Below are 12,717 nucleotides of genomic sequence, written 5' to 3' on the forward strand. Positions count from 1 at the left end.
TGGTGCCCTGGTATGTTACCCAAGGTTGCACCTATGGCAGCTCATTCATTATGTGCGCCGCCTTTTTTATACGCCAGGGATTTATGAGCATCTTTCTGCTAATAGTTTAACGCTTCTGACATCCCCACTGAACGGCAAGCAAAAATGCCACAGAAAAACCTATAGCTCACCACTGTCTATGTGCTGTTCAACCTGTGAACCGTAGCAAAAAAAGTTATGAGTTTTGGATGTGCCCCGTTGAACGCGGACCAGTGGGAAAACAAAAAATGTAGGAAGTGGGAATGTGGCTAAAAGTTCCTCTTGAAAGGAACTGAGAAACAGAACAAACACAATAAGAATTGTGACTTTGATGCACATCATGTCTGGCTTGGTTTTCCGCTGTCCCACTGCAGTTTAAAGACTCAAAGACCTTTGCAATGCAAGACATTTCCACTGTTACTGGGGGGGGGGGGAAGACTAGTAATTAAGACATCATGGCACACCTGAAACTGTTAACCAAAGCCACTGATAGCCATGTTAATTCAAATCTAATATATTTTTATGGTAAACAAAAGCGCATAAACACTGAGCGAGTACATAGATACACTGAATATTAACTAGATTCAGAAGCACAATGAGTAATGATGACCTTTATCAACCTCAACTGCTGGCCAGTGGGAGTTCATCAGCAATACTTGCTCTCATCCTACAGCTTTCTCCCTGCTCAGCCCCCACCTTTTCTCATCTCATCATAAATTATTTCTGGCAAGCAAGGAATAGACAAAACAGTCCAACAAAACTTTGAGGCAATCAGCACCAAGCCGCAGTACTCCCACACCACGAGAGCCCTCGGTGCAACTCGCCCATATTTTGTTAGCATGCACTCGAAAGCACAAGTTACATGGTACGATCATGGAGTGCACAAGGCTTAGGTGCATATTCCAGACAGCTCTTTTACTCTCTCTTCTGTAATTGGCTTCATTTTTGGAACAGTGAGGCTTTCATAATTCCAACACACTCACTTACTCAGCTTGGATCATTGAATGCAAATGAATTCAAGTTTAAAGTCCAACTGCCAATTTGCTATACCCACCACAGGAGATTTCACACAGCAGAGTTTGATTGGGTTTCTTTACCCATATAACTGCGTCACTCAAGTCCTGAAGTAGCCTTGAAAATATATTTTAATAGGAGACAGTTGCATCTGCTGTCTGTGAACAACTTGCTTATCTTTGCTTTTGAGGAAATGTAGATGGCTTAAAACTATAAATCCAGGCAGAAATGGTCTTCAGTTTCTCATGTAGCTGCTTCTTAAAGCAGCATGTTCGTAGTTTTTGTCAGGTAATGTATAACTAGCTGTTAATGCTAGCATTATGAAAATTATGAAATTTATCAGAAGGAAATGCATTATAGTAATTTCACATTTTAGATTAAAATGTTCATGAGAAAAAGAGTGGAGAAGCTGGACAAAGGTTATAGGCTTAGACAAAGAAATCAATCATTTGAATGCATGAGGCCTTGCTCTCATGTATCCAATAACGTCTCATTTGAATAAGAATAAGAGACCGCTGTGAAGCCATATTGAATTTCCTCTTGCAATTACATGACTGTGTGGTCCCGCCAGCTATTAGTGCACCGTGGGGAATATCTGCCTCCTGCTCTGTGATCTGCGGGCCTGCCACAGCGCTGCCTTGGTCAGAAAAAAGGTCTGACTATGTTAACTTCTGCTTTCTTTTCCATTCTGACAGTTTTTTTTTTAACTCCCACGATTTTTAGCTCTGAAAAGAGAAGTTTTTTCATTGTGGGAAAAAGAGTTCAGTAATCTCTGGCAAAATTCAATGAGCTCTATTTAAACAATTTTAGAAAATCTGACTTTAAGAGATTGATGGGTGAGCAGTCTCAGTACCTGAGAACCTTTTATTTGAAAAAACATTGCTTGATATTACCATCACTCTTGAGAGAGTCGGTGTTATATAGGAGGCTGTGGACTTCACACAACCTCATTCGGTGTATTCAAGTACTTTTTCCTCCGAGTCTGCCAAAGCAGAAGCTTGAGTAGAGCTTGATGTTTCTGCATCAGGACTTTGTCTCCGTCAGGGTAAAGGGTGTATCACAGAGCACATGGTTATGTTTGATGCTTTATAATTTCTTCTCTGTGACACTAATTATGACATTCACTTTCATTAGGGCTTGATTGAGTAAACATCCACATAACACAATAGAACTTTTTAAATGTGGGCAGGCGTTTATGCTGATTTCTATGCCGGTGTTTGTACGTACAGCACGTGTGACCTCTAATTTTAGTTATAATAATGCCAGACGAGCAAGGAAAAGAATAGTAAAAGTCGTCAGTCAAATAATTGTGTTGGTTTGCAGTTGGAAACTATAGTAACTATTAAAAAAGTAAAAATGTGTATCAGTACCTCAATAATGTGTAGTCAGAAGTGACCACATTTAAATGAAAGGGTGAATTTATCAGTTAACATTAGAATGTCGGGTTAGCAGGCTACGTCAGTGAACAATGTGGGTGCATCGTGTAGATACAGATCCTGCCAACTACTAAGTATCAAAGTTAAAAAAAAGTACTATAAATACAATACTTCCAAATACAATACAGCCAGGTATCCAGATAATCATCCAGAAAAGGCTTCAAAACCACAAGCACAATTTAGAGATCCAGTTTAGTGTCTTAAAGATGGATATCAGCTACAGCTGCCTGAGTTGGCATTAAGTTTAAAAGGGTTAAAAAGGGTGAGTTTCAAAATCACTCTGTATGTTCCTATGAAGAGGCAGAGACCAAAACTGTTTTTGTATTAGGCTGTAACCATGTTTTTTTTTTCTTCTTCTTCTTCTGTGACGTTAAACATCATTTTGAGCATTTTAACATCAGGAATTGAGTTCTGGAGCTTCAGCTGGACACTCAGGGAACTGCTGTTTTTGGTGCTTCTACAGTGCGCACACAATTGAGAGCAGAGTGACTACTGTGGACTGGATAAACTTAAACTTCATACATAAAAATGGGGTTATGTGGAGGTGTGGGTGGGTTTTGTCCTTCAGAACATCACTTTAGTGAAACAAGCAAACTAGTTTATTTCTCTGATTCATTGTTTGTCTGCACAAATGCTGCTCTCACTCTTCGTTCTCTATGCTGTTCACTGTCCACTATTCTCGCTCTCAGTGGTTTAAAAAAGCATTTGGGCCCAAGTCTAGATGTATTTGCAGTCAGTTACTGCTCTATACCTTAATATAAGCAAACGGCTTTTATGAACTTTTGTGGCCACTCACCATTAGATAACTGAGAAAGGACAGTAAGCCCCACTAAAAATCCCAGAAAGCACTATCCTCTGAGCAGGGCAAAGAAAAGGGTTTGCAATCCCAGGGGACAATTCCTATAGTATAGACATTATTTTAGTCTTTTATTATATCTTGTAATAAGAGATATATATTCTGTAGTCTCAACGGTGAGTTGATTTTCTCATACAATATTAGATTAATATATCGACCGCTTTGTGCAGATGACTCACTTCCTGGACATTTTTATTGAAATTTATTATTACACCACTTCGGTCTGGGCAAAGGTTCTTTAAATAAATGGGATGAGTCGTTTTTGCCAGTTTGATATGAAATGCCTGTGGGATGAAGGGCTTAAAAAAATGCGGAGATTGTCAGTTTAATATTCAAAAACACATCAGGAGCCTCACACCCACAATCAATACTTTATGAAACTCTTTATGAAAACACTGTTCAGGTAGATATGAGCCAGTTTGGTCCATTTGCTGCCTTCAGATTGGATTTCTGACGATGTCAGGAATTGGAATCTAACGTTTTTTTCTTGTGTCAATCATGCTCATCCCATCCTCTGTCATTCTGTTCCTTTTTTAAAAATTTCAAATTTAAATACGCTCCCCCCCATCTCCATAACCACATCTTTATGAAGCTAAACTGTCTGCTGTGGAAAGCAGTAACTGCATGTGCAGGACGCCATGCAACATGACCCGCTACAACAAAGAGTTATCCATGGTCAAAATCCCCAGCAAGACTTCAGCCCGCTACCTGCAGAAAAAGTTCAACAAGTCAGAGAAGTACATCACGTGAGTAGATAACGCTCCTTATCATCTGCTATATTATAGTAATTAGTACATAACCATGCTACAGTTTGTCCTGTTATTGCTGTTGGAAATGACACTATGTATGTATAAGGTGTTATAGACCCAAAACATAGGCCATTGTAGCCCGTTAGCATGGTGTTGTTAGGCAACATGATGATGTTATAGTGTATACAGTGGGGCAAAAAAGTATTTAGTCAGCCACCGATTGTGCAAGTTCCCCCACTTAAAATGATGACAGAGGTCAGTAATTTGCACCAGAGGTACACTTCAACTGTGAGAGACAGAATGTGAAAAAAAAACACAATGAATCCACATGGTAGGATTTGTAAAGAATTTATTCGTAAATTAGGGTGGAAAATAAGTATTTGGTCACCTCAAACAAGGAAAATCTCTCACAGACCTGTAACGTCTTCTGTAAGAAGCTTTTCTGTCCCCCACTCGTTACCTGTATGAATGGCACCTGTTTGAACTCATCATCTGTATAAAAGACACCTGTCCACAGCCTCAAACAGTCAGACTCCAAACTCCGCCATGGCCAAGACCAAAGAGCTTTCGAAGGACACCAGGAAAAGTATTGTAGACCTGCACCAGACTGGGAAGAGTGAATCTACAATACGCAAGCAGCTTGGTGTGAAAAAATCAACTGTGGGAGCAATCATCAGAAAATGGAAGACATACAAGACCACTGATAATCTCCCTCGATCTGGGGCTCCACGCAAGATCTCATCCCGTGGGGTCAAAATGATCATGAGAACGGTGAGCAAAGATCCCAGAACCACACGGGGGGACCTGGTGAATGACCTGCAGAGAGCTGGGACCAAAGTAACAAAGGTCACCATCAGTAACACACTACAACGGCAGGGAATCAAATCTCGCAGTGCCAGACGTGTTCCGCTGCTGAAGCCAGTGCATGTCCAGGCCCGTCTGAAGTTTGCCAGAGAGCACATGGATGATACAGCAGAGGATTGGGAGAATGTCATGTGGTCAGATGAAACCAAAGTAGAACTTTTTGGTATAAACTCAACTCGTCGTGTTTGGAGGAAGAAGAATACTGAGTTGCATCCCAAGAACACCATACCTACTGTGAAGCATGGGGGTGGAAACATCATGCTATGGGGCTGTTTTTCTGCCAAGGGGACAGGACGACTGATCCGTGTTAAGGACAGAATGAATGGGGCCATGTATCGTGAGATTTTGAGCCAAAACCTCCTTCCATCAGTGAGAACTTTGAAGATGAAACGAGGCTGGGTCTTCCAACATGACAATGATCCAAAACACACCGCCCGGGCAACAAAGGAGTGGCTCCGTAAGAAGCATTTGAAAGTCCTGGAGTGGCCTAGCCAGTCTCCAGACCTCAACCCCATAGAAAATCTGTGGCGGGAGTTGAAAGTCCGTGTTGCTCGGCGACAGCCCCAAAACATCACTGCTCTCGAGAAGATCTGCATGGAGGAATGGGCCAAAATACCAGCTACTGTGTGTGCAAACCTGGTAAAGACCTATAGTAAACGTTTGACCTCTGTTATTGCCAACAAAGGTTATGTTACAAAGTATTGAGTTGTATTTTTGTTATTGACCAAATACTTATTTTCCACCCTGATTTACGAATAAATTCTTTACAAATCCTACCATGTGGATTCATGGATTTTTTTTTCACATTCTGTCTCTCACAGTTGAAGTGTACCTCTGGTGCAAATTACTGACCCCTGTCATCATTTTAGGTGGGGGAACTTGCACAATCGGTGGCTGACTAAATACTTTTTTGCCCCACTGTAATTCAGCTTTTGCAGATGTTGACAGAATAAGGTGTGATAAGTAGCTGAAAGTGCATGAAGGCAAAAAAAAAAAAAAAATCAGATAATTTTAGTCCATTGGTAGGTGGTTGCCAAGCAACCTGATGATTTCAGAATATGTTGTGCATAACTGAGGATTTGTGAATATAAATTAGATGTTATTATCATAAAATGAAAATAACGTCAGTTGTTATGGGTTTGTGAACAATGAAAACATGCCATTTGGTGCAAGGCAACATGATGCAACCATAATGTCTAATATAGATGAGAACCTTCAGGACGAGTTTTTCGGAGAAAAAAATAAACACACAAACTTCTTTTAAAGCATGATGGCTTCCAGATACAAAATTCCTACACTTATAACTGATCCTGTGGTACAGTTTATAATTTATAGTTATCTTTAACCTTAATTAAACCCAGTTCAATGAGTACTAATGTGCTTTTGTTGATTAATTAGAACTGTTCACTTTGTTTACTCGTAAACATATGCAACATGACATTTTACAACTGAATAAAAAAGGAGCTGAGCTTACTGTGTCTATGAATTGATCATTTGAAGGGGAGACAGACAAAAAAAGGAGAAAACCAAACTCTGCCTGTAAAGAGGTTAAGCAGTTTCTCCTTGCGAATTACCCGCGCAAACCACTTGGCCTTTTCTCTGTTCTTGCTTTAAATAAAGGTTGTAGATAACAGGGATTGTTGAAAACTGAATTAAGGTAGTAAGCAAGTTGTTTTTCCTCTAGTCACTCTTGAAATAAATGAACTATTATTAACTGAAGTTTTTACCTGAAGTGGGGTTTTATTAGGAAAAATAAATGAACCTTCTGTTACCTTTTACAGAGACAACATCTTGGTGTTGGATGTGTTCTTTGAAGCTTTAAACTACGAGACCATCGAGCAGAAGAAAGCCTATGAGGTGGCAGGCTTGCTGGGTAGGTGGGCTCATTGATTACCTTGATTTCCAAACCTGGATTTCATATGGAAAACAAACAGAACGCATGTATAAAATCTTGCATTTTTCATAGATTATACTGTTTACTTGATTCATATTTAAGTTATAAAATGTGTTGCTTTTGTTAGGTTACTGTATTTTTGAGATTTATTTCTATTTCTTATATAAAGGATGTTCGCCGTAGCTAAATTACTCTTTACTTATTGGTAATGGAGCATCTTGTCTTAAAAAGATAATTCCAACATACCTCATAAATTTAGCTATTAATAATCTCCATGTTTCCTTATTAGAGATTGAACACAGGAAGCTCAGTAAAGTTTATGTTTTCATATTATATAGTTTATGAAGGCCAGTGGCTTTGAGACGAGCTGTGATGGTTTGAGATGTTCTGGGATTCTGGTGTCAAAACTACCAAAGAAAATAAACCATGTCAAATATGGCCGTTCAGTCAGGTGCTGCTGACGTCACAGACAGCATCTCTGCCCTTATGTGCCAAAGCAATATTAGATGCGGACGGATAGCAGACCTGTTTTAGAGAGCAATAAAGTCGGCATTAGTAGTTAGCACTGTGGTTCATGCCCTGCATTTTGTTTAGGTGTCCTATCACTCCCTGCTGTGTTTCCTTTTTCCTCCTGAGCAGCTTCAGAATTGGTGCAGAGCTTTCTGATAGACTATTTCCAAATTAAATGATCCCTTTCTACTTTTTCTACTTTCTAAAAGGCAATAAATGCACTAAAAAGTGCAATTTTTTAGTCATTTTAATGACCTTTCAAGACCTAACATATCTTTTGTATCAGTTTGGTCCAACAAACTGCAGCACCATCTGATGAGCCATCAAAACCATGGATCTGTCAGTGTCGCTCGACTTTCTGGGTCACATCCTTTATTTCACCAGTAGCAACATGCCTCTTGCAATTTATAACACCAGGCTGTTTTCACAATGAAAAAAAAATTGTCTCTCTTTCTGCCTGTCTGTCCCCGTTATCTGTGCCTACGTGTTGCAAGTAAATCAAATCAAGTCTTTCCCCTGACCATGACACAAAGATCTTTCCAGAAAAACAAAAGAGTGTCTTCGCTTTGTATTTCTCTTGGTGTGTCTGTACTGTACTTCTGTCCTTCCACAGGTGATATTGGTGGCCAGATGGGTTTGTTCATTGGAGCCAGCATCCTCACCATCTTAGAGCTGTTTGACTACGCGTATGAGGTCTGTTTCAAATTTCTTACTGTCATATATACCTGTTGAAATGACTAATAAATCCTGAGCACCAGCCCTGCTCTCAATAGAGTTTAATAATTTTTGTTTTTTTGATTTTTGGCAGAGCCCTGATTGTGAATGGTGACAACAGAATCAATGTCACAGATACAAAAAGCAGATCAAAAGCTAAATTCACTCTGGTTCTGGCTGAGATAAAGGACTGTGGGATGATACTTTTCCATTACCTTTACTCTATTGTGCGCCTTTTTTTTTAGAGCTTCTCATGCTGCTTTCAGCTTCGTGGGGTTCTGATAAGCACATAACAGTCTTCGCCTGCCCTAGGGTTTTACAGATACACAGAAAAAGTCATTTTGAAGAATTTTTCCTTCATTTTAATGACCATATTATGGGGTTATGGGGATAAGAAGGCCTCATGTTGCTGACATAAGCATTTCTAAAGCAACTTTTTTCAACATGAAAGCTGTTGCTTTCACGCTGAGCTTATTGTAATGTCGTACTTTGTTGCCACATTTCCCACCTAATTACGTTTTTGCCTTGAAACCAAATGTTTCTTTACAGTCAGTAATTACAAGAAGAGCTCTCAGAGATCTTCTCTAACAGTTGGAATTAAGTGTTTCTGATTTTTATTTTCTGATCTGCAGGTGGTGAAAGACAGACTACTGGACTTACTAAGCAGAGAGGAGGAGGAGGAGAGTCATGGAGAGGACGTGGTAAGAGTGACCTTTACACTTTTTCTTGTTAGTCGTCTTCACTGAGAGCTCTTTGGAAGTGGAGCATGTAAATCTGGTATAATTTCACTCACTCCGATCATGCATATCAAACCGTGCACTATTCCTGCTCCTCCACACAAGCATGTAGAAAGGGCACCCAAGCAAGACTAAGACTGTGTTCTGACCATGTCATGGCAATTTGGCAGGAAAGCTTAGCTCCAAAAGAGATGTCTTGATGAAACCAAGCAGCAACAACCACTGTCTTTAGTGTTACTAATGTCAGCGACAGTATAAGGAGTACCATGATGTTGATGGACAGAACTGTCAAACTGTGCCCTAATTTAATATAAATTTGAAGGAGGATATCTGCAGAGTAGTCAGTGAGAATTATCAGCTTTCAGTAGCAACTTATTAGACATTACTTTTTGTTTGCTAATTGATTTTGTTATTATTATTATTATTATTTAGTTTTTGTGTATTTATTATTGTTTGTTTTGCTGCACTTTATTAAAACTGAAAAAATTGCTCATGTGTATATCCATATCTCCTATGCTAACAAAGTTATCCAGTCATGACTGAGTTTCAGTTTTAATAATGGAATAATTAGCTGGTCTACTGGTTAGCACTCCCAGTTATGTGAGTGCAGAGGTTAGCACTTTTCCCCTCACATCAAGAGGGTTCATTACATAGGAAAAAACCCTCCAGAAGAACCAGGCTCAGGAGGAGGCAGCCATCTACTACACTCAGTTGGGGATGATGGAAAGAGAAGAGAGCAGAGAGAGACAGGACAAAATACATACTATAAAGAGAGAGCCAGACTTTAATGATAGCTGATGAGTAAATGCAAAGTAGTATATAAATGCACAAAAAATGAAAAGTGGTGAACTTCTGCACTTCACAGTGCATCATGCAAATTTCCCAGCAGCCTAGGTGCATTACATCGTGTCTCCCAAATCCAAACTGGGAGCCCTCCCAAACTATTTTTAAAGAGAGCAACATGCTCTGTTGGGGTGATATGGTACTATGAGGACTTCAAGATAAGCTAGCACATGATTATTCAAGACCTTGAATGTGAGAAGAAGGGTTTTAAATTTGATTCTGAACTAACAGGGAGCCAATGAAGCGAAGCCAGTATAGGGGAAATATGCTCTCTCTTTCTAGTCCCTATCGGTACTCTCGCTGCAGTGTTCTGGATCAACTGAAGGCTTTTGAGGGAGCTTTTAGAACAACTTGATATTTACAATAGTCCAACCTAAGTAATAAATGCAGTAAGCAACTTTTTATAGCATCACTAATTGTTTTTATCCTGAGTTAGTATTAGGTTAGACACCATGTTTCTAAGATTTTTAGGGCCGAGTACAATAACCTCAGATTTATCATTTGTTTTGTTTTCCTGAATTCAGATTAAGGAAATGAAAACACATTAAGCCAGTGAGGGTTTGTGCATCTTATTGGTCAAGTAAAAACCTTTTGATCAGACCTTGCATACTTATACTAATTCAGTTTTCAGAGTTCAGGTGGAAGTTTGGTCATTCTAAATACTACCTGTAGGATCGTGCCACTTTATAATGTGACCTAGCCCTTGGCCTTTCACTCTTTTTCCCAGAGTTCCTGTGACCCTGTGGCAAACCACTCAGAGTCCATCAGCCACACTGTGACTGTCCCCTTGCAGACAACGCTGGGCACCCTGGAGGAGATTGCCTGCTGAAGCCCGTCTCCCTTCCCCTCAGAGCAACACATATCCAGCGGCTGCCTCCACTAGGTGGCGCTACATCCTTCGCTACAGCATCCTGCAGGACCTTAAAAAGGGGGGGGAGGAGACAAGGACAAGAACACTGGTTGGTCTAAGGACAGCGCTTTGCTCTGTTACACCCCTCCCCCCGTCTGAGGCACTAATAGGGATGAAGGAGCTGTCAGCTGGACTTATCAGCACTTTTTGTCACCCTGCAATGGGAGGGTGGCCTCTGCTGTGCCAAACCCGCAGTGGGGTCTGAGTCTCCACATGCACGCACACACAAAAAATGTGACTGGGTGGGACAATAACCCATAAAGGGGACTCATCCCTGTGCAGCATATTTATGTAAAATAACACAAATATGTTGCTCACTGCCAAACGAACTGTACAAAAATTGGTTTCGACTGTCCAAACTGCATGCGTCGATCTCTCTTGCTCTCTTTGCTGATGCATACGTTGGACTGCAGTGTTGCTTTACTCTATATGTGCGCCATTTGCCCCGCCCCCCATCTGCAGCACAGGCCTGTAACAAGGGCCCAGGTGAGAAATTGAACTTCGAATGTACAGATTGAACGTATGGTTGTTTAAAATCATAGTTCAGGTTGTGACCAAACCGTCTCTGAAATCTATTCTAATGAGCAGTTTATCATTTCTTTAATATGCAGCTAATTATCTTTGTAGTAGGAGTTGGTGAAGTGTGAGGGAGAAAAAAACTTAATATTTTTTGCTTTGTTTATTGAAAACAGTGTGAACATTTAGGAGCCCACATTTTGCATATTCTTTTCACCTTTCAGTTTCTGTTTAACGAGTTTACTCGAAGGCAAGTTTGTTGCGTGCAGTGCTAAGCCCTTCTTTACAGGCATCTTTAAAATGATGCCGTATGCTTACATTTAATTTATGTGAATAAAGGACTTGCTTCTGGCTGCTGCACTTCACCAGAGGATTTATTTGCCTGCCAGACAGCAAGCCTTGTACAAAACACTGCAGTAAATGAATACGGCCAGGGAGTTGTTAAACCATTATTTCATTAAGAGAATGTCAGGGTGAAATTTTGGACAGCTATTACCATTTTATCAAGAATGGCATCGTTTTGTCCTCGGCCAAAATAAATCCCCAAGCTTAACAATTTTAAACCATTTTCATGATTATAAAAATGATTACAAAAGCACCATGAGGAGTATTTGGCTAGGATGTTTGTTAGGATACAGGGTCTGCTGTGTTATGGTGTAAATAATTGTGTTTTATTTTCTCTCTATGGCTTTCATAAAAACGGGTACCACGCAGAGATGCCTGAAGCAACTCTTATTCAAAAGAACTTTGGTGAAACGTCAACTCCAGGTCCACAATTGACTGCATATATGTCACGTTTCTTTAAGAATATTACTCATTCAGCAGTTCTAAGTAGGCCAGTATGTTATTGAGGTAGTTGAATGTCGTGCTAAAAATGAAAGACCCATGCTTTTCAGTACGGGTTTAGCTGAACCTTGAGTGTACTCAAAAGCAACCATTACATAGTACATCGTGGCTTCACACCAAAAGCTTTTGTGATACTACTCGGAAGATTTAGTGTATCTGAGTTTTTTGGGTTTGTTTGTTTGGGTTTTTTTTTTTTTTATTTCTAGCCCATGATCATCCTGGCTTGGTCTCTGTCATCATGGTAATATACATTACAGGTAGGAATGAATTCAAGTGCTTTGTTAGACTGTTTGAATTATGATTTCCATCTGTGGCTCAACCTGCTGTATGTGTGTATCTCATGTTGTGGCTTCAGACGAACACAGTCCTCAGCTACCCTGCAGGGGGAAACATAAATGTGTCTCTTCTCTCGCCAGCACCGACACTGGCTGTTTCTTCTGTCTACGTCAGCTTCAGTTGTTATTGGAGGACAGCGTTTTCTCATTTTGTGATGCAGCATACAGTGTGTGTTTTTAATGTGAAATGATTAAATGAAAACATTGTTTTGCAGCGGCTGGGGTGTTTTTGTGGTACGGATGAGCAAGACAAGCCTGTTTGCGTATCACCGGTGAACAGCAAGGACACTTAATGTGTTTTACAAGGGCATCACGCAGGAAATAGAGGATCAGAAGAAGAGTTGCTGGGAATGAAAACTGAGGATAGTTGGAGTTCAGGCATCTGCAACCTCAGCTGAAATAATGACGTTACGTCTCTGTAAGCTGCTTTGCAACCCACATACGCACCAGATCCTTCTCTTACTACTATTCCTGA

The 12,717-nt window shown here is 40.2% G+C and overlaps 1 protein-coding gene across 3 annotated transcripts in view; it reads left to right on the top strand.

The window, feature by feature from the left end:
• Positions 1-12,404, top strand: part of asic2 (acid-sensing (proton-gated) ion channel 2) — a 412,120-nt gene extending 399,716 nt beyond the window's left edge. For all 3 annotated transcript variants that reach the window (XM_080904180.1, XM_080904181.1, XM_080904179.1), the window contains 5 exons: positions 3,917-4,070; positions 6,719-6,810; positions 7,955-8,034; positions 8,688-8,756; positions 10,363-12,404. In XM_080904180.1, the coding sequence (XP_080760306.1) occupies positions 3,917-4,070; positions 6,719-6,810; positions 7,955-8,034; positions 8,688-8,756; positions 10,363-10,464 (497 nt within the window). In that variant the 3' untranslated portion in view covers positions 10,465-12,404. The remainder of the gene's footprint in view (positions 1-3,916; positions 4,071-6,718; positions 6,811-7,954; positions 8,035-8,687; positions 8,757-10,362) is intronic.
• The last annotated feature ends 313 nt before the right edge of the window (positions 12,405-12,717 follow it).

Source organism: Rhamphochromis sp. 'chilingali' (genome assembly GCF_963969265.1).
Source record: "Rhamphochromis sp. 'chilingali' genome assembly, chromosome: 15".
NCBI classification, from domain to species: domain Eukaryota; kingdom Metazoa; phylum Chordata; class Actinopteri; order Cichliformes; family Cichlidae; genus Rhamphochromis; species Rhamphochromis sp. 'chilingali'.